Source organism: Rhizoctonia solani, chromosome 14 (genome assembly GCF_016906535.1).
Source record: "Rhizoctonia solani chromosome 14, complete sequence".
In the NCBI taxonomy this organism is placed as follows: Eukaryota; Fungi; Basidiomycota; class Agaricomycetes; order Cantharellales; family Ceratobasidiaceae; genus Rhizoctonia; species Rhizoctonia solani.
Genome location: NC_057383.1, coordinates 1,513,923 through 1,534,191, shown reverse-complemented (window position 1 = coordinate 1,534,191; position 20,269 = coordinate 1,513,923). Strand labels below are relative to the sequence as shown.

Here is a 20,269-nt window from a genome sequence, read left to right as displayed (position 1 = left end):
GGCCGTTATAAATTATTTAATAGATTTTTTCTGAATAAAAAAAACTTCCACTGGTTGAGAGTGGTTGTGCGGGTGACACAGTTGGAGGAACTAATCATATATCCAGGCAATCTGAAGAGCAGATTCCAAAAGGCGCGTCCACAGGCCAAATGCCAGCTAAGTGGCATAAGTGTAGATGTTAGTACCCGATGATTCACATTCCTTGTAATGCTTGCTACCTATAGCTTAAATAGGCATTTCTAATTCACAAGTTGGGATGTCATGGCCACGCCGATCGTTTGGTGGTCTCAGACGCGGTCACGTGAGTAGTGGCAAAGTTCCGTACAGACTGGAAGACTACGGTGTGGTTGCAATCACCAGGACCATCGTTAGCTTGGATACTCTATTCGTTCAATAAAGCCCCCTCTACCCAAATTTTTAATATATATTAAATATTAATTGGGAAGAATTTGGCCAATGCCCTCAGAGACTACCCCAAATTCGCCATCCGTGGCTCATGATTTACTTTACAAGTTCTATCCCCACGTGGACACACTCCTTGAATATTTCAGTACCATAATCGAAGGATTCTGTGTCACTATTGAAAAGTCTCCCGATTACTCCGAAGAAACACGCCATGATCTTAATCATCTATTACGCTCCACTTTGGTTGGATACCATAAGCCTCTCGATCCTCCCCAATTTCGGCCTATGGCTGCTGAGATGTCCCAAGAAGAGGTAAGTGTACTTTGGCACTCTAAATCTGAGTCTGTCTTACTAAGTAGCCTAGGTGATAGATCGTGCTCAGGCCATCATCTTTAGGTCGTTGCGGGGCAAATGTAGCAATGTGTTGTGCTTTGGCTATCGTCAGGTAAGCTACCGTTACACACATTTTTCTCAACACGGGTCAAAGCTCAACTTCCTGCAGGCTGAGCAGCGAAATGAATTTGGCAAGATTGGTGCCCATAATGGTGCTATTGCGAATTTCTTCACCAATACGATGGTCACGGCTCTGCAATCTCCTGCGTGGAGGTCGCTGCTGCAGATGTGAGTTTCATCCGGCTGAAGAAACTTTGGCTCGAGCTAAAAGCGAATAGGATTGGGGAACAACCTATGATATATATACTGTCTCAGACCAGTATTTTCCTTGCTCTTCCCAGTGATAATGATTGCTTCGTACAAGCCACGGGCACGATAATCACAGACTTAGAGCAAATAACAAACAAACAGCCTGAAAAAGCCTCCTTACGAAGGTTGTACTCGTATCAAAGCCTGAGACCTATCATTGACCGCAAACACACAGTCCAGCAGACATAAACCTCGTTCGAACGCGGATGTTTTACGGACTGCCCAGGCTAACCTCCAACTCCAGAGCCCAACTAGGACTGCCTCATGGAAGTACGTAAATTTTAGTTATGTATCTCGGGCATCTTCATACCGGTCTTTTCAGATGTTCTGAACCGTGTCTTGGATCGTGGGGGGAAGTCGGTAAGCAGCGATGACACTCGAGCAATAGAAGAAGCTGCTCGACATGTAGCTAAATACATGTTCCCATTACAATTTGGCTTGCACAATGTCTTTACGTGTACACTCCATTACTGGGAAAATGGTGGCCGTTTTCGAGATTACGGCGATCGCGAGGCTGAAATAAAGGTAGGCACTAGAAAGTGAAGTTGGTGCTGCGACTTCATGCTGAAAGATCCATAGGACCGAGGTTCATGCAAGACACCTAAGCGATTAAAGCACATATTGCCATTGATACAGAGTTTAATCAGGCGACATCGGCGGTTCAACTACCAACGTGTGTGTCTGGCTATATGCCGATCAAGGGTAAGTCTCTGTGGTAGCAGATGTGGGTTTATATCTATTTGATGTGGATTAGGTTGATGTCTCAACTTCGTCCGAGCTTGACCAATCAAAAATTCTCGTAAGTTATATTCGAATTTGGGTTGAACATCAGCTGAATTAAATCAGGAGCTTATGTCCGAATACTCACACTCGATCACTACCAACTGCATGATCTCCCAAATACCAGACAAGTCTTATCAAATTTCTCATCCTAGTCTTGTCCTCCCACACGGGGCCTCTGAAGCTGCCCTCGAAGTAAAATTGAAGCCTCGTTTTGTCGAGTTTGCATGTTCTCATCACGAGGTGCGTGTATATCCGTCCAAGCCATCATCGTCTATTCAACCATTCCAAGGTCTTGCGCTACATCAATACCGTCGTGGATGAAGTGATACCCCATGCCTTTTGGGGTAGTAATGCCAACAGAAGAATTATCCATGAGCGTGAGCATGTCTTCACCAATAACTAGAGGCTATAATTAAAATATTCCAAGATATTGAAACTATCATTACGCAGAGAAGGTTTGAAACGGTCACATTACATCAATTGATACAACGGTTACGACTAGCCGACTTTGAGTGGCTAGGGCAAACCTCCGATCGTCGAGTCTGTCAATCAGATGCACTGAAACGAACACAACTCCTCTGGGAGTTTATATATTGGTTCTTTGACTCGTTTCTGACCCCGCTAGTCAAGGTAACATTGAATACGAGATTGAATTGGAGTATCATTAATTATTATGAGTAGTCAACCTTTTACGTTACGGAAACTTCTGCACTTCAACACCAGCTTCTCTACTTCCGACACGATGATTGGCATAGGCTTTGTATTCCATTACTAGACAAACTGAGTGGAGAAACTTTTGAGAGGATTGACCCTTCAGAGGTACGTGTTAGGATGTGCATATGGGTACCCCTATTACTTAAATATATTTTATAGCTTGACTATTCCCGTAAATTGGGTGTGTCGCACGTCCGATTACTTCCTAAAGAAACAGGCGTTCGCCCAATCGTTAACCTCGGACGAAAAGCAAAACTGAGGTCATTTAAAGTATGTAACGACCGCAATCTCGGAAATCTTATTCAGCTTCAATATTTGAGTTTAGGGAAGCAATTTGGATAAGCCCATGCAATCATCAGTCAATCAGGTACTCAACGCCGCCTTTCATATATTAAACTATGAAAAGGTAAGAACTCTTTATCTGGAATCCCCACCCCACTTACCAGTTTGGTACTTTAGTCCCAAAAGCCCGAATTACTGGGTGCATCGGTTTTTGGAGTGAACGATATATACCGCAAGTTAACTACATTTAAGGCAAGCTTACGGCGCCCCAATGGAAAAATGTAAGTACTCCTCCATAATGTACGATCAAAGCCCAAGACTATATTCATCTGTTAGGCCGAAGTTGTACTTTGTGAAACTTGACGTAAGAGCATGTTTTGACAGCATCGATCAAGGTAAACTCCTAGAGATCTTGAGAGATACATTGACGCAGGTATATTTCAAGTCAATTGGAAAAAGTGAAGTGCTCATGAGAATCAGAAAGGATATATGGTTCGCAAGTTTAGCCAACTTCAGTTCTCAACAGGCCAACCTAGACGCACGTTTCGCAAGCGGGCAGTACCAGACTGTAATGCTGTTTTTCGTGCGCATATAATCTGTGCTCTGATATGATATCAGGGGACCATACACATTTCATGACATACGCCACTAAACTAGCTGCTTGCTTGCGGCATGTTATATTCGCCGATCAGGTTGGTGATATTTTTGCGCCACTTGTACATTCTGACTAAAGACAAGATAGGTCGTTTACGGGTTCGATTATCTAGAAGATGTCTTAGACCTACTTGAAGAACACATCACCGATAATATTGTCCGGGTGTGTTACTCTTTTGACTTAATCTAACCAGTTCTTATTGTGCGGTTAGATTGGGACAGAGCTCTACCGCCAAGTCGTGGGGATACCTCAAGGCTCTGTTTTATCGACTCTACTATGTGCGATATTCTACGGTGATTTAGAGAGGACGAAGCTTGGGTTCACAAGAGACGAAGGCAATGTACGCTCGTTTACCCTGAGCTCTGATTCTTAACTGATTTTAGCATAGCTCCTCCTTCGTTTTGTTGATGACTATCTTTTCATAACGACCGATATCACTGCGGCACGCAAGTTCCTAAACATCATGCACGAAGGCACGCGTTTGCTGTTCTCACTTCCTCCTCACTAATCTTACATCAGTAGCCAGGGCACCCCGAATATGGCTGCATAGTTGCCGAAGAGAAAACACTAACCAACTTTGTAGATGTAGAGGTCCCAACCTTGGTTTTAGCCCCTGATACTGACTGTAAGCTCTGAAGTCCATTCGTACCCAGAAGTCTGTAGGTATTAACTCTATTTCTCAGATTTCCCCTGGTGCGGAAGAGTTATAAATATGAAAGAGCTTTCGGTGCAATGGGATTATAGTCGATATAGTGGTAGGCATGTTGCCCACGGACTTACTGTCGATTACGGGCGTCAACCAGGAATGAAGTTCAAGACAAGGTTCCTCCAGTGAGTGCAGCTTTCAAATAATTAGATCTTCCTCACTTGTCTTATACAGAATGGCTCGTCAACACTGTCATGCGATGTATTTCGACTCGGCTTTGACATCACTATCGAACCTATACGTGAATGTAGCGCAGAATTTTTTCTGGATTGCCATGAAGATGTACAACTACGTCAGAGAATGGAATATCGAAGTGGATCAGCACGTAGCATTTATTAGTAGTGAGTTATTCAGAACTTTGGTTAATAAGTTTGATTCGAAATGCCTTTGATAGATATCATCACTCAATCAGTACGATACGCATTCACTTCAATGCGTTCGCGGATGAACGGAGCATTGGCTCGAGACATGGGCGCCAAATGCGAATTCGACAGCTCCTCTATTCAATGGTTTGGACAGCATCATTCACCTACTGATCTTAAACTCACACCCGGTTGTTCCTAGGATCGGATACTATGCATTTCATTCTACAATATCTCGAAAGCGGAACCCATCTTGGATCAAGATTCTTTTGGTGCTTAGTAGCATGGTGAACAGTCGCCGGTATAAGTTTGTCCGCCCCAAACTCAGAGGGATAGTGAGGCACGCTGAAGTCTCCATGGCTCCTGTTCTTTACTGAGTAGAGTGGATGTGATAACGTTTGTATAGAATATGCCCCGTCCTGCAGTTAGATGATAATATACCGATGCGGCTAGTGACTCTATTCAATACCACATCCGTACAATTTCTATAAATATATGCAAGTTGGGAGTGGAAATATGAGGACAAGAACGGGAGCGGGGGCGCCGATCATGCACTGGCTCAGAAAAGTGCTGCAGCATGCCAGCTGGTGCAACGCCGCACCACCAACTAGCATGTTTCAACTCCTTTGTGGGCCACTAGTGTACTTGAGCCACGATAATGGAACTGAAATTGGGTGGCCGATTATATGGGCTAGAAAACGATCCGCTGGTCTCACAGGTGACCTTATCTACCTCCGCTAGCAACACGAATTCCGCATCGAGGAACTTACGGAGACTCTCAACTTCAAAAAATACATACACGAAATCGTATGACCTCCTTGCTCTGTGGGGCCCTCCGGATCCAGGCTTAACTTTGATTTGAGTCCTCAAATTTTCAACAGTCGATATTAATCCTAAATCAATGCGGACCAGTTCGAGGTTATTGGCGGAGAAATTTGGAAAAGACACAGGTTAACTTTTATTACTTTCCGCATAGACCTAGACAACGGAATGAACCTAAACCATTACCCTCGGATTGAATAGAGGATCTGTGTATTGGATAAAAAGAATGAACCTTTCAGTTTCAGTAATCAGACAAGCCTGGCGCTCGATTAATGCCGTGCCTATCAGGAATGCAGTGGGCAATTTGCAGGGTGCGCATAGCCCCTTCGGAAAAGTTGTGGGATTCGATCTAGCCCACACGGTGGACCCCAAAAGTGCTGATTTTCTGAACGTGAAAAATCGCGCGTTATATGCGGAGTGTTGGCAAAATCCGACCATTTTTTCCATGAATCCGCATCCCCAACTCACCCCTGTGTGTCGTCGAGGTGCGGATTCTGCTATTTTAGGTGCGGATGTCTGGCAAAATCTGGACGTCATGCGGATTTTCCGCACTTTTGGGGTTCACCGTACCAGTAATATATTGTATCTGTTCTGCCGCCGCATATCTTGTAAGTTCTCCAAGGGGTGGGTTCTAGGGGGATGGTATCACTCATAGTATACATATAAGAAGTCATCACGGGAAAGGCCCCATTCTAAAAAGCACGGAAAGATTCAGCTATTATTCTTCGGGTGGTATACGAAAAGCAAGTTCCACAAAGATCAATTATTCTCACGCCTAGCGACCGTATGCACGGTGACGCTCTGCGGAGTTTCCTACTAAAGTACTGGGCGTACGAGCATAAAGAGCGTCCACACGCGGTTGAAGCTCGAAAGTTTGTACGACACGCATATCGAATTGCCGCGCAACTGACTGATCTCTGTTTCTAGATCTGAGGAATCAAGTTGAATAATCCTAGCAATAGCCAATGGCAAAATGTTGAAACAGATAACTTGGCCAGTATGCATTAGAAGTATCTCATAAGTGGACCTCGCCACATAAGCCTTTTGTGGCGCAAAACTGCTGTGCTTGAGGTTAGAAGGTTGCAGTAGCATAAGAGTGCTCTGGGTCGAGGAATATGGCAGTAGCTACTTCTAATTACAGAGAACTACGAGTGAAAGAAAATTCCTCAGGGAGTCTATGTATGTCTGCACTACGTACTTTGCACTCGCTGGTTGTGAGCGGACATATGCCTTTGGAGGACAGACGGAAGAACTGAATAGAATAGTCTTCTAGACTGCTGTCTATGAGCTCATATAAACCTGAAGGGCCTCTGTTACACCACGAAACTAATACTGGGAGAAATTTTGACAGAAATCGTTTGCCAGACGTTACTGGAAACGTTTTTGTGGCATTCGCAAGTAATGTGTATCGCAGCTTCCAGTAAATGTTGTACCAATACTGGGTGCAATTGGAAACTGGTTGAGCTGACTTGAGAATCTGGCGTCCCGGTTGCAGCACAAGTTCAACTGTCGGGCACGAGAGTCCTTGATCACCCGTAGAGCACAATGAGATGCAATTTAATGAAATTGATGGAGAAATAGGCCACTTTAGGATATAGATTGCTGATTGGCAATTTTCTATCAACATTTGGAGAACGTTCCTCCCGTACCTTTGACAGTTGCCTATCCACCCAAGATAAATGTTGTGTTAGTACTCGACGTATTTTTTGGTTCATATCTTACAGTGATTGTTTGACCAAGTTATATATAACTCCACGCGGCGGTGTACGGAATATGGCAGTTGCCACTAGCCACGGCGCTTATACGCCGACATGACTTTTAGATCACGTGGACATGGTAGTTCCACAACAATCATTCCTGCACTCTACTGCACATAATTTATCACTCGTTCAACTCTTCCTGGATATTTGACCACTCTCTTGAGAAAATAATGCCCGCTTCTCCGAAAGATAAACCTTTGTCCCAAACAAATGACGTCGATGTGCCCGAGTCCACGAAACAAGCAGAAGAAAGAGAGGATGAACAAGTCCCTGTATCGCCCGAACGCGGAGATGAGAAGGAAACACCAAGCGACGCGGCTGGTGAAAGGGAAAATTCAAACAAAGACCAAGATGAGAGCGAACAGCCAGAGGATGCCAGTAAGTGAACAACACAGCCCCCACCGATTCTACACGTTCAACCCGCAACCAGACCCACCGCTTCCCGACGAACCGTCCCATCGCAGACAGAATGGCAAGCGATATGGTCACCCCAGCATAACGCTTATTATTTCTTCAATTCCCGCACGAGCGAAACGACATGGGTTAATCCACTTGATCCTTCTGCTACTGCGTCGACCGCATCCACCTCGGCCGAGCCAACAGATGCGCAGCCTACCAGCGAATCGAAGCCCGAAGAGACGAGTACGGGCGAAAAGCCGCCTCCAGATCTGTCGTATCTCAATGGCATAGACCCCGAGCTCGCATACCTGGATCCGACGCTGGCTGTCCCATCGGGAGGCTCAAAGGGACCCGTTCCGACATTTTCAGCCCGATTCGGTGCTCGGGACGGCAGGTTCACAGCTATGGACGGGAGGAGACCAGAACATTTGAGTGAAGCAGCACGTGCACAGAGGATGAGCTCTGTCTATTACGATACCGAGGCGTGGGAGAGGGAGATTGCTGAGCGAGACGCCAAGGCAAAGGCCGAAGCGGAGGCCGGTGTTGGAGACAAGAGGAAGCGAGTCACCAAGGCTGATATTGTGAGTCTTACCAACTGTGAGCTAATCGCTTGTGGTTGATCGGGTGTGGGTCATAGGAACGATTCAAGGAGCAGAAAAAGGCTAAAAAAGCAATGCGGAATGCCTGGTTGAGGGAATAGAGTGTAGTTCTATTGTGTGTGTACCATTGTATTATCTTTTCGCGACTAATCAATCCATGCTACAAGAACAATCGCGAGTGTCATTTTAGCGCTGGATGAACTTGCGCTTACAACTGAATTATACGCTCGTGACTCGGGAGGTACATGGTCCTTCAGCTTGACGACTTCAGTCCGTTATTTTCAGAAACAGACGCCCGCCTCATCGTTGTGCACAACTCATCCAAGGTTTCCTGAAAAGCATGAATTATCACAGCAAGATTAATGCAACAGAATCAAATATAAGATTACAACAATGTGTTTTGCGCTTCCTAAAAGTAGAAATTCCCACCATGTACATTCAAGCGGAAAGAAATGCCCAAGAGTTCAAAATCCCGCCTGCCCAGTTGAATTTAATCATCAATAACGATAACCTCGTCCGAACCTGAACCCGAACCCGAGCCTGGCCCCAAACTTGGTCTTGACCCGGAGCCGCCCGCACCGCCCGTAGATTGTCGTTTGGAACGGTCCTCCCGGTCATCGTCGCCGCCACGTTTCCGCTTTGCTGCCGTCGTCGGGGCAGGTGCAGGCTCGTCATCAGGAACCATGATTGCTTCGCGGTTATTGTTGGTGCGCGGTCGACCGCGACTGCGCTTAGCTGGAGCGGGTGGGGGCGGCGGTGGTGCTTGAACTTTAACCGGCTGTGCGTGCAGTTGCACCCATCGTCGGGCCGTGGTATCGTGTACTTTGCGCCGTCTTGTATACTGTAAACATTGGCTTGGTTAATACATGGTTGTGCAGCGTCTAGAAGCTCTGGCTCACCTCGTTCGCAATAGATGGAACTAAACCATGACGACATTTTAGATCCCGTTAAGGTATTTGAAATTAAAAGAGACACTTACCCAGAGGGTCGTCTACGTGGGTAAAACCCAGTCAGTAAAGCCATATACAGTCCAAGAAATATACGTACTAGGATTCGGATCGGTGAGAAGTGAAGACAGGGACAGCATGACTTTGTACAGCGACAAAGCAGGACTCCAAGCATTCTTCAATATGTCCAAACAAATCCCGCCCTGATCGTTGATGTTCATATGATAAATCCTACAAAAGAAAATATCAGCCACGAGACCTCTCAGCAATTCGAATCAAGCTTATTTACTTGGTCTTGAGTCTCAGACGGGGAGAATGGAACCTGGTTGGAGTATTAAAAATAGTCATAATTAGCTCGGAAATAATTGATACGAACATGGTTTGGGCGGGACGTACGGATAGTCGGAAGGTAAAGTGATCTCGACATGGAACTCTCCGCCTTCATATACGCTCCCTTCTGGGCCTGGTAGTATACCTGTCCACTCGAAGAGAGAATGGTCCGAGGGCGTCAGCGTCATTCCTCCCATATCTTCGTTTTGCAAATCCTTCATCTACATTATTCCATGTAAGCTACATCCCATCACAATGATGTCAACAGCACCTCTCTCTGGATACGCTTCAAAGTCATCTGCGATAATATCATTATGGGTTAACATTGTCTCATCCTCCAAGTTGTTGCCATGCCACTCACCCCTGTCGGACGCCCTGTCGGAACCGCCATAAGATAAGAGCTCTAGTAGTCGGTGGTGGTTGGCAAGATAAAAGTATAGACGCTCGGAGAGCTGAGAAAGGGGGTTGAGGTATAGGCAAGGAGGCGGCGGTCAGCTCATCAAAATATCAAATTGAGGTCTTCTGGCCGCTTAGTAAGCATACGGATTTCAATCCTACGGGATAACATCTCTCCTATTGTGTTGTAAAATAAATCAACCATACAGTGTAATGAATCCGCCCTCTTTCCCTTCTGGCACGCGCGTCTTAAACATCCCTCGCTCTCGGACTTGGGATACCAGCCCTTCAACGTACTGGTCTACCCGTGCTCGCTCGGACTCGGTCTTCCATGTTCGAGATGTACCTAGGAAGCCACCCTGTCAGAATCCGCGTTTGCCCATGATGCCATTGACATACCAGCAAATGCCCAGTTTCTGGTACTCGGGATCCTCAACGCCTCTACATCCACAACGAACCCACATCCCGCTGCAGCCTGGCAAGCCAGAGCATATACCGACCATACTGACTCGGTGCTTGGTGCTCTTTTTTGTACCCAGTTTGCGTCCGCAGTGCCGCCCAGGACAGAATGTAACCGATCAGCGAGGGCAAGCTCCCATGGCTCTGAAGGTGATGGTGGGCCGAACAATCAGGGCCTGGCATGTCTCTTCGTTTCTGTGCGTGAAAACGACTGTCTAGTGCCCAGAAACAACATGGGATGGACAAGAAATCGGCTCCGGCGGCATGTGCGATCACAGGCATCCAAGGCGTCAACTCGTCAGCATGGTTCCCAATCAAAAACACCCGCCCGGTTTGTTCTTGATCATTTGATCCAAGTACGTCCGGTAACCCCGTGAACCGGCCTAGGGACGCGTCGTATTTAATGGACGTAAAATCGAGCGCCTCGACTTTAAGTCGAGATGATGTTTCGGGCCCGAACGATGTCCAGCTTTTTCGCGCCCTTAGGTCGATACCGAGCCCCTCGTATCCAGACAAGACGAGAATGTGTGTCAATAATCCGTTCCCGCATCCGATATCCCGGAACCCGCCTGGTGGACGAGCAAAATGCGACCAAGGATATTTTTGGTTTGGTTGTTTAGTGGGTGAATCTGAGCCTTGGTACGTAGATTTCCAAAGGAGCATCAGAAACGTAGCTATTCCAATGTCCTACCGTGCGTTAGAAGAATACGGACTGGGTGGATATATGTGTACCTCAAAGACGTGTTTGGATGGGTCTGTGGCTTCTTGCCATGTTTCAACCAACCCGCCATGCATTTCCTTCATTTTGAGATACAAGTCTTGAAATTCCGCTTTATCGACCATTGTCTGTTTGATGTGTTAATTAGTTCTGCAACTGCATACGCCAGTAACTTACATCGTGATCCACTCTCTTCCTGTACCCGTTTGCGAACCCGTACCCGACGCGATACACACCCTCCAACAAAGAGACGCAAGTTTTGACTAGTCGTGGGTGGACGAATCAGATCCAGCGAGAGGTACCACTTCAATTGTTAGATGAGTCCCAGTGAACCGAATAGCCAGATGTGCGACAGCAGGATGATAAAACGGTGGGGTAGGATGTTCCTCTGATAAATCCGGGCTGAGAACCAGCACAGTGGCATCCCCTCGATCTGTATAAAATATACATGATTGATGTAATGCCCGGTCCCGGTTTGGTTGGCGGGGACACAAGATACGACGCAGGTGTCGAGTAGGTTGAAATCCTTTCAGCGCAGGAACAGTCGACTCGACAGAATGAGATATTTCTACGTCGCTTTCTACATCTGCCCGTAGGATGAGAGGAGAATTTCGTTCGGGGAAATGCACTAGAGCGTCAATTACTTGGGAGAACTAACGTAATTATGAGACAATTTATACGCAATTAGCCCTATACAAGTAGGTTTAGCCGTGAATTAATTTAGAGAAAGCACACTGACTTCATATGCAGAGTAGGTGACTTTGCAGCTAACAACAGGTACCCATTTGCCCAGGTTCTCGTCCGCGAACTCCAAGGAATTAGCTGGGCTTGGGTTTGCTGTTTCAGCTTGAACAAAGACATGCGATTGCGACTCGAATGGAGGCTTTTGAAGAGACATTTAAGTTATTATTCATTCAAAGTATAATCCAGACAAGTAGGCTCAAATTTATATCGGATCGAGAAGAAGGTACAGTGTGGATGATCGACGACCGATGCGAAGGAATTACGAAGGCGATATCACGATCACGTGAGAGGAGGATATTGCCAGACCATTTCTCAAGTCCTCGGAGTAGATGTCGATACTTGCTTGAAATGACCAACGACTGGAATAGTAACGCTTATGGCGCTCGTTGAAAGGCCCTTTGCGCGATGTTATTGACCAACCCATTTAAGGAACGACCCACACCTCCACACATGGTGCACTGAATTGAGATCACCAATAACCCCGATCTGTACGCCGTAGAATCAGCGATTTCTCCGGGCTAGTCATACGATAATCAGTTCTCAAATAGATTACCAGGTATCTCAAGGCTTAGATAACCAATGAAGCTCGGTATATCAGGCTTTTGCCGAGAAATGTACGAACCTGCGGTCGGTTTATGGTTAGACCCTAGTACATCTGGAAGTTCTGTAAAGGCTATAGCTCGGGGAGACTTCTCTTTTGCTACTTGTCCCGAATATTGCGCGTAAAGTGCGTTGCTCGGTCTCAGCCCATTGTCACGAGGATATCCAAACGGCATTCCCTTGGCTTGGCTCTATTAGGTGTGTTGCTAGCATGCCGAGAGAGAGTTCATAAGAGAATAGAAATACTCCTGAGAATACCAGGCTCGCCTTGACACCTTATCAGACGCGCTGAACATCTCACTATGAGGCTGTCTTATGTATTCACTGGATTGGCTGCCGCTGCCGCAAGCGTTAGCGCACATTCGACCGTGTGGGGCGTTTGGATCAACGGCGTTGACCAGGGCGACGGTCAAAACCAGTACATCCGCTCCCCGTAAGTGGTTTCTTGCACATGATTACATACTTGCTGAATGATTTCACTAGACCAAGCAACTACGTGCGTATATTTATTCATATGCCTGACACGGGATAATTGATCGGTATTCTTTCACTAGCCTGTCAAGGACCTAAACTCCAATGCCGTCGCGTGCAACGTGAACAACCGCGCTGTTCCTAAGACTTTGAAAGTCAAGCCCGGAGATACGGTCACGTTCGAATGTAAGCCAAGTAACAACTTCGTGATATTGTATGGCCAACATTCTCTGGAACAGGGTTCCACGACTATCGCGACGATGAGATCATTGCCGCATCACATAAAGGACCGGTAGGAAGCCTTATGACTCCGCGGCGTACAATAAACCCATTAAACTTTCTTTCTTTGTTAGGTTGTCGTGTATATTGCACCTACATCTTCTAATGGCGCAGGGAATGTTTGTATGTCTACTTTCTTATTTGCTCCTTCTATATATGCTAATTGTACGCGCGCGATAGGGGTCAAGCTGTACCAGGAAGGGTACAATGGCAATTGGGCTGTCGACAAAATCATTGCAACTCATGGACAACACTCAATCAAGATTCCCAATATTGCTTCCGGCCAATATCTGCTACGCCCCGAACTCATCAGTGCGTTTGAACTGGGTTATATACTAAGCACGACCTTACCTGTCGGTCCTAATTACAGCTCTCCATGAAGCCAATGTCGCTTACAGCTCTAACTCCGCTCGCGGTGTTCAACTCTACATGAGGTATCATCGATGCACATACATACTCCCAAGTCCTAACCGGCTCTTCCAGCTGCATACAAATCGAAGTTCAAGGTAGCGGCTCTACCCTTCCCTCTGGAGTTGCTTTCCCAGGGTAAGCCAAGTGCATCCATTTGTTTTACTCGAACGAGAAGTTGAATCGGTTCCAAAGAACCTACAGTACAGCGACCCCGGTCTGGTCTTTAACTTATACGAGTCCCTCGCCATCAGTTACGTTATTCCTGGGCCGGCTGTTTGGAGTGGTTCGGCAGGGGGCAGCATTAGCCGAGCTGGAACCCCCGGTCAAGCACCTCCTTCTGGAGGGTCCGGTGGATCTGGAACCGTTGATAAGTACCAGCAGTGCGGTGGAATTGGTTGGTCGTAAGTTGAATTACTGCGGTATTGCGTCTGATTACTGAGAGGGAATATTAGGGAGCTACTGCATGCGTTTCTGGGTCGACTTGTACCAAAGTCAATGGTACGTTCATTCAATCTACAAAGCAATAATGAATCAACAACGGATCGTTTTGCAGATTACTACTACCAGTGCCAGTGATGCTCCTGACAGTCACCTTGTGTATCTAAGGATCTTGTATCAATATCCATTGAAGTTATAATTCTGCAGAGTTTTATAACTGGGCCTGAGTCTTGTACGGCTCTATGTGAGATTCTCCTACTTTGGGGCACATCCAGTCTTGTAGTATCAGCCTCGTTTCAAGCCAGTTTATCCATACTCAGGTAAGATTTATTGACATAAGAGTATAAATTTATTACAATAGAACCATATGTATGAGTATCTGGCTCACAATTTCTGCTTGTTTGTATCTCTCCCACGTATGGGGACGTGGTATTCAGCCACTAAATCACCCAATTGACCGTATCGATGCGAACCGCCACGGATAACAACTCCAAGCTATTCAAAACCTAAACTAATAAGTGACTTTTATATTTTATGCACGTGTACATCACTCCAACCTGTTAGCTGACAGCGATGAGCCATCAGGAGTGGAAAGCGGAGATTGAAGCAGGGTTTCCGGGATTTAATTACAACATCATCCTCCAGGTATTATCTTCCTTTACTATATCTACTGTCTCCTTCCATTTCTCGATTGTCTTCTCCTGCATCTCTTTTCTCTTTGTGCTTGTACCTAAGCTGGCATCCTATGTACATCAGCCTCAGCCGCCGCATTCATGCACATTTCGCTCGCCATTAAGGTATACGTAAGGATTGTTCGCTTTGTATTTGGTGGCTCTCAGGCAGTTTTATTAATTTCCTTTCTTTTATATTTTTCTTTGATTATTATTGCCCATACGTAATCCAATTTGACCGCATATATTACAAGCCTTTCTCGACCCAGCCTTTGCTCAATTAAGTTCAACTTAATTGCGGGCAGGCGATCGAATCAAATTTGATTCGCTCGTCCGCCCGCACCCAACCGACGCGCATGCGCATTTGGCCAGGCATTTCATCGTTTGTGTCCAAATCTTTTAACCCATCTCGTTCATTTAAGTACGATGAGCACAAAATGCGCGCGCATTTAGTTCCTGCGCATTTTCTACGTATAAACTGACGCGTACAGTCGGAAGAACATCGCACAGTGCGACGGAGCTTCCAAGTGCAAACCTACCGCCCAATGAGTTCAGACATCCCGCGGTCCCGCATTATCGACGGAATACATCGCATCGACGGATGATGCTCTCGATGAGCTTTTCAGTCAGGTATGCTTCGATATCCATAGCTAGGTCTTTTTGCCTCACAGTCATGGCTATTCAGTTGATCCAAAACGACACTGGTGGCTACCCAGAAAATACAAGCTATGTCACTGTACGCTCCAGTTATATCTAGGCGATTAATTCTGTCCTTAGGCTCTTCTGACATTTTAGGACCCAACTATCTATTCGCATGCAACAGACATGCTCCATTGGGATAATGTGGCTCAACGCTCCGTGTCTAAAACGTATAGATTTATGTATACCCAAGTAGGTGATAGAAGCCTAGACATCATAGCCGAGGGAGGTTCTACCGGGTCTCATAAAACCAGTGTTAATCACAATTATCAATATTTTATTCAGCCGCATCCTCCTGAGCCTGAGACTGTGGGGCATATTCAGGGCATTTCTGCTACCACCTTCGCCCCCTCGTTAAACTATTCTACAACCGGTGTCACCACTCTCGCCACTTGTTCGATTCAAGGAGGAACTCCCATCCTTTCACAAGATATCCCAGGTCCACCTATTTCTACTGCCGACAACTTCGATAACACGAATACAATAATACCTGCTTCGGGAAATCCTCCGAATTGGATGTACGTACCATTGGCGTTATATCCCAGCGAGGAAGCAATCACGCATTTCGTTCATAGCTACAAGGGAGAGATGGACAGACGCATTCGTGAGGTATCTTGTTCTTTATGCGTGTGGGAGGGGAGATCCAAGCTACACGATTCGAGGCCGTTCAATTTGATTGTAAGGCTGATTTGAGGCTATGAACTATCAACGCTCAGCTTACATTTATCTTAGCGTCACCTTTTCAGGCACTTCAAGATTAAAAGTGAGTTAAGATGATTTATCTACCTAAACGAGCTACTTTACTAAACCATTCACAGTTTACAAATGTCGTCCTTGTGGTAAGCAATTTACGACAATGGATCAGGCAGTGGTGCATTCCATGAACCATCATTCTGCAACTCGTCAGAACGCCGAAGGAACTTTTGAGAGGCTCAGCTCTGTCGGAGACAATTGATCAATATATCGGCGATGCTGTAGCTTGTAGTAGTTCTTTGAGAGCTCTGTGTACGGATCAAAAGAACCAGTGTAATAAAAATCAACCAAGCAAGATATCGATATACTCGAAAAGACCGTTTCAGCCTCACGTGAACGACTCGCAACATGATTAATCTTTTCTACTTACATAACGGAGAAAGAACATGCTGAAATAGTCTATATAACATATGAGGTGGAGGTGGAGGTTTGCTGACATGTTTCCTTCCGAGTTTCTCTTAATATAATAATTATTTGATTTCAGTCTTACGAGCTGGCGTACTAAAAATACGTCATCTCATGGAGCATTGATCATTCCTGGATTTAATTACCAATTGCCGATACCTATAAGTTTCAAAAACCCGAGAACAACTGACTCACTCTCCCGTCTACGCTCAGTTGTCAATCAATTAGGTTTTATTGCTATTTACTATGGCTAAGATTCAGTATTTGGTGGTCGGCGCCAACCGTGGACTTGGGCTTGAATTTGTTCGCCAATTGGTACAGTACTGGCTTTCGTAGGAATAAAATTCGATAGCTGAATGATCGCCCAAAGCTTCAACACCCGGAAAATAGCGTGATCGCAACTTACCGCGATGCGACTAAGCTCGGCGAGCTGAACAAATTATCCTCGGAGGAATCGGCCGCGGAGAGACTGGCTCTGGTTCAATTGGATATGAATGATGACGAGAGCTGCGCGGTTTGTATTCCATATGTGTGTGGCAATCGTGAAATGCTAAGAGCGGATACTTGATAGACTGCTGTCAACGAAGTAAAATCCAAGGCCGTGTCAATAGATACTCTGATCATCAACGCGGGTGTCAACAACCATATCGACTCGTTACTTGAGCAGTACGTCTTGCTGATTGTATGCGTTATGCTATCTAACATCCAATCGCTACGCTTCCATAGAAGTATAGACGACGTTGCCAATGTGTTTAACAACAATGTCCTTGGACCTCTACGCATCGCACAGCATTTCGCACCCTTACTCAACAATCCTCAGCTATCAAAAATAGTTTTCATCACATCAGTTCTGGGTTCGCTGTCTGGGGGAAAGAACTCTATCACCCCATCATATGGAATTAGTAAGGTACCTGAGACCCAACGCATATGACAATACGTGATCGGAGAGCTAATCAGAACACATCTGTACCTAGGCTGCACTGAACATGGTGGGTCGGAAACTTGCACATGAACTAGAACCTTCGAATGTGGCGGTTGTGCTCGTACACCCAGGCTGGGTTCAGGTTCGTATTTTACGATTAAACTACTTACGGCATACCCATGTGTTGTTTTCCTTACAGACTGACATGGGGGGTTCGGATGCCCCATTAACAGCTGTTGAAAGTATTGGGGGCATGTTAAAGGTGATCAGTCAAGTTGACTTGAAAAATAGTGGGGAATACTGGCAATGGGATGGTCAGCGCTTACCCTGGTAAACATCTGCTCGAGGTCGTTGTCATTAAATCATTACATGTATTAACTGACACCCATGAATCATATGGTAGCAGCGAATGTCGCTTTCTCTAGTGATTTACGTGACCCCTCCAATATGACGGAGCCTTTGGCCACGGGTTCTCTCCAGACACTAGCTAATTATAGTCGACCTATAGTACAAAGATATGGGGGGTTACAACTGACGAGGAAATCATATATAGTACAAAAACAAAAGTGCCAAAAATAATACTACGACTTGGATCTGCTCTCAAGAACAGATTTTAATCGACTGGTCAAAGTTGATTCTCGATCACTGACGCTCGAGCCCGTACTGCTCGCACGCCAGGTACCCATACTTGCACCCCCTTCTGAGAGCGTATGCTTGTGTCCTTTTTGAGGAGAGGAAGAGAGCTGTTGATTCGGAGCAATCAGGGTTGTGGGGGCTTGGAGGTTGGAAGGGCTTGAAGGATTGTCGGTAGTGGTTAGGGCGTTAGTAAGTTCTAATTCATCCAGCTCTTCGATTTCCTCAATTAAGACCGCACATCGAGTCCATACTCGGTATCGAGTATATTTCCCAAGACCACCCTTGGGACTTGGCATTTCCCATTTATTATCCGCATATATCCAACCATCTGGATCGGTCAGAGAGTCTTTGGTTCCACTTAGAGGCGACAATGGAGCTGTATAATGTTAATTAGCGGTCAGAAACATGTGAAATCTAGAATCTAAACTCTGCTCACGTTTCTCATCATCATCGTCACCAGAATCAATCGTTCTCCGCGAATACGAGCTTCCCGCTACGGACTCGGGAAGATTCTCTCCAACTCGCTTCAGCCCCTTGGCCAGTCGCCCCTCAGTATCCGACGATGGATCAGGCAATGGAAGCTGCACTCGAGAGGCATGCGAATCGGCAGATGTCTTAACCATAACTGTCCATTCAGGGTCGTCCTACGGCATCGCTCATGTGAAAAACGAAATCATATGAAGCATCTAGCAAGGACACGTACCCATCTCCAAAATGCGTTCCGTCGGATTTTGAGTATCTTGTCAACATGCGATGTTCGAGAAGGAAGAGTAAAAGTTATGGGCGGAGAGAGGGGAGCCAGGTGCGGAGGGGGAGAGCACCAACTCGTCCGCTCATTCGGTAAGAGCGCAGAAGACCAATCAATCCCAACCCACCTGTTTCATTAGAGCAAGTGAGGTTACAAGGTCGAACGTTAGCTTTGGAAAGTATCATGATATTCAAGCACACTTGCCATCGCTGGTTTTCCAATATATCGAATCTGAAACGCAATCTAGATGGTTGTAGGCTTTGCGAGATATTGATTGTCTTCCCAAGTTTGGGGGGAAGCACAACCGGTTTCTCTTGGATAGAGAATCCAGAGCCTGGAACAACAACCGGTTGGCCAGTAAGAAACGCCCAAATCCGGCGCCACGCCCATTTGACCCAGCCACTCTCTGACACAAGCGTCCGTAACACAGACATCCAAGGTGAACGAGCGGTCAAGACAATAGTACCAAGCAGACCGAAGATTACCGGAGAGATATTAAGTATGTGAGCGCCAAGTAGGGAACATACAAGATTGCGGTGGCTCGAAGGATTGAGGGAAGCGGGAGAGTGTTGTGGAAATTCTGAATAGCTTCGATGATAGGTGAGCGAGCTGCGACGGGCGGTTGTTGGAAAAGGAATGCAGGGAGCAGAAGTCGAAGAACTGTGATGTCTGAGATGGTGGCGGCGACAGTTGTATCGCTTGCCGCGGCTGGTTCATGCGGGGGTTGATTAGATGATCGCCACGGCCACCACGTTTGTGCCTTGAGATGTTTCCACAGGGCAGGAAGAATGACGATGATAGGTACAAGGTACCTGTACAGAATCCGACTTGGGAGTTAATTTATCACGTATAACTTGACATAGAATTAATTTTACTTGCCTAACTCCGAAATAGATAGTCCCACATAAGAACCACCATGTCCCGAGCAAAAGCCAACTCTCGGAAGGGTTGGGACTCCTCCAACTTGCTATTTCAGCAGCTCTTCGTAATACTTTAATCGTACCGGCTTGCTCAACAAGCAATCGTGTTACCGGCGCCGGTACATGCGAAACAAAGTCAAGTAATATTGGGGGATTGTTGCTTGATATTATGGGTTGCACACGACCCGGAGGCGATACTCCTGCCATGCCTGGGAAATGTTGGCTGAAGTGGCCGAGACTGGAAACTCGGCTGCAACGTCATCCAGAGGACTTGTCACTAAGCGCCAGGCGGCTGATCTCCCCACAAAATTGATCGACCTCTGTCGGGATGGTTCAGGTTTTGAGTTTTGACTGAGGTCCAGTTCATGGGTTGGAATAGTGCTGTAGTCCGGTCGCTAAACCCACATCGTCCAAGTGCGTTATAAGTAGATAGGTATATGGTCGAGAAACATGCCTTTTAAAACAGCTTGATTCTATAAAAGCGAGTATCATAGCATCCTACTATACAGTTCCACGACTTCACGGGCCAACTC

The 20,269-nt window shown here is 46.2% G+C and overlaps 7 protein-coding genes across 7 annotated transcripts; 4 read left to right on the top strand and 3 right to left on the bottom strand.

The window, feature by feature from the left end:
• Positions 1-456: 456 nt before the first annotated feature.
• RhiXN_11099 (telomerase reverse transcriptase) lies at positions 457-4,811 on the top strand (the record flags this gene model as incomplete). The annotated part of the gene is made up of 25 exons (XM_043330914.1): positions 457-717; positions 770-850; positions 908-1,026; positions 1,077-1,232; positions 1,283-1,377; positions 1,430-1,632; positions 1,687-1,809; positions 1,862-1,906; positions 1,954-2,130; positions 2,180-2,267; positions 2,318-2,520; positions 2,572-2,709; positions 2,764-2,874; positions 2,930-3,010; positions 3,064-3,167; positions 3,223-3,319; positions 3,367-3,454; positions 3,505-3,578; positions 3,629-3,703; positions 3,753-3,881; positions 3,930-4,020; positions 4,068-4,166; positions 4,225-4,372; positions 4,422-4,588; positions 4,642-4,811. 25 exons carry the CDS (start codon positions 457-459, stop codon positions 4,809-4,811), a joined length of 3,123 nt encoding a protein of 1,040 aa, XP_043186259.1.
• Positions 4,812-7,361: 2,550 nt separating this feature from the next.
• On the top strand, positions 7,362-8,290 carry RhiXN_11098 (WW domain protein; the record flags this gene model as incomplete). The annotated part of the gene is made up of 3 exons (XM_043330913.1): positions 7,362-7,573; positions 7,622-8,171; positions 8,228-8,290. The coding sequence occupies 3 exons, from the start codon at positions 7,362-7,364 to the stop codon at positions 8,288-8,290; spliced, it is 825 nt and encodes a 274-aa protein (XP_043186258.1).
• A 389-nt stretch (positions 8,291-8,679) lies between these two features.
• Positions 8,680-9,857, bottom strand: RhiXN_11097 (ubiquitin-conjugating enzyme; the record flags this gene model as incomplete). Its single annotated transcript, XM_043330912.1, has 8 exons — positions 8,680-9,030; positions 9,089-9,108; positions 9,169-9,180; positions 9,237-9,367; positions 9,426-9,458; positions 9,533-9,687; positions 9,738-9,764; positions 9,828-9,857. The coding sequence occupies 8 exons, from the start codon at positions 9,855-9,857 to the stop codon at positions 8,680-8,682; spliced, it is 759 nt and encodes a 252-aa protein (XP_043186257.1).
• A 202-nt stretch (positions 9,858-10,059) lies between these two features.
• On the bottom strand, positions 10,060-11,937 carry RhiXN_11096 (tRNA (uracil-O(2))-methyltransferase; the record flags this gene model as incomplete). Its single annotated transcript, XM_043330911.1, has 7 exons — positions 10,060-10,208; positions 10,262-10,465; positions 10,534-11,008; positions 11,054-11,167; positions 11,217-11,276; positions 11,342-11,692; positions 11,779-11,937. The coding sequence occupies 7 exons, from the start codon at positions 11,935-11,937 to the stop codon at positions 10,060-10,062; spliced, it is 1,512 nt and encodes a 503-aa protein (XP_043186256.1).
• A 748-nt stretch (positions 11,938-12,685) lies between these two features.
• On the top strand, positions 12,686-16,307 carry RhiXN_11095 (glycoside hydrolase family 61 protein; the record flags this gene model as incomplete). Its single annotated transcript, XM_043330910.1, has 16 exons — positions 12,686-12,816; positions 12,867-12,879; positions 12,938-13,040; positions 13,094-13,146; positions 13,208-13,256; positions 13,314-13,445; positions 13,504-13,567; positions 13,617-13,679; positions 13,751-13,945; positions 13,997-14,042; positions 15,209-15,283; positions 15,339-15,389; positions 15,449-15,544; positions 15,638-16,030; positions 16,085-16,115; positions 16,171-16,307. The coding sequence occupies 16 exons, from the start codon at positions 12,686-12,688 to the stop codon at positions 16,305-16,307; spliced, it is 1,632 nt and encodes a 543-aa protein (XP_043186255.1).
• Positions 16,308-16,756: 449 nt separating this feature from the next.
• On the top strand, positions 16,757-17,766 carry RhiXN_11094 (short chain dehydrogenase; the record flags this gene model as incomplete). Its single annotated transcript, XM_043330909.1, has 6 exons — positions 16,757-16,825; positions 16,881-17,024; positions 17,082-17,176; positions 17,237-17,417; positions 17,485-17,574; positions 17,632-17,766. 6 exons carry the CDS (start codon positions 16,757-16,759, stop codon positions 17,764-17,766), a joined length of 714 nt encoding a protein of 237 aa, XP_043186254.1.
• Positions 17,767-18,013: 247 nt separating this feature from the next.
• On the bottom strand, positions 18,014-19,943 carry RhiXN_11093 (integral peroxisomal membrane peroxin protein; the record flags this gene model as incomplete). The annotated part of the gene is made up of 5 exons (XM_043330908.1): positions 18,014-18,444; positions 18,505-18,712; positions 18,772-18,943; positions 19,344-19,628; positions 19,732-19,943. 5 exons carry the CDS (start codon positions 19,941-19,943, stop codon positions 18,014-18,016), a joined length of 1,308 nt encoding a protein of 435 aa, XP_043186253.1.
• Positions 19,944-20,269: the final 326 nt, after the last annotated feature.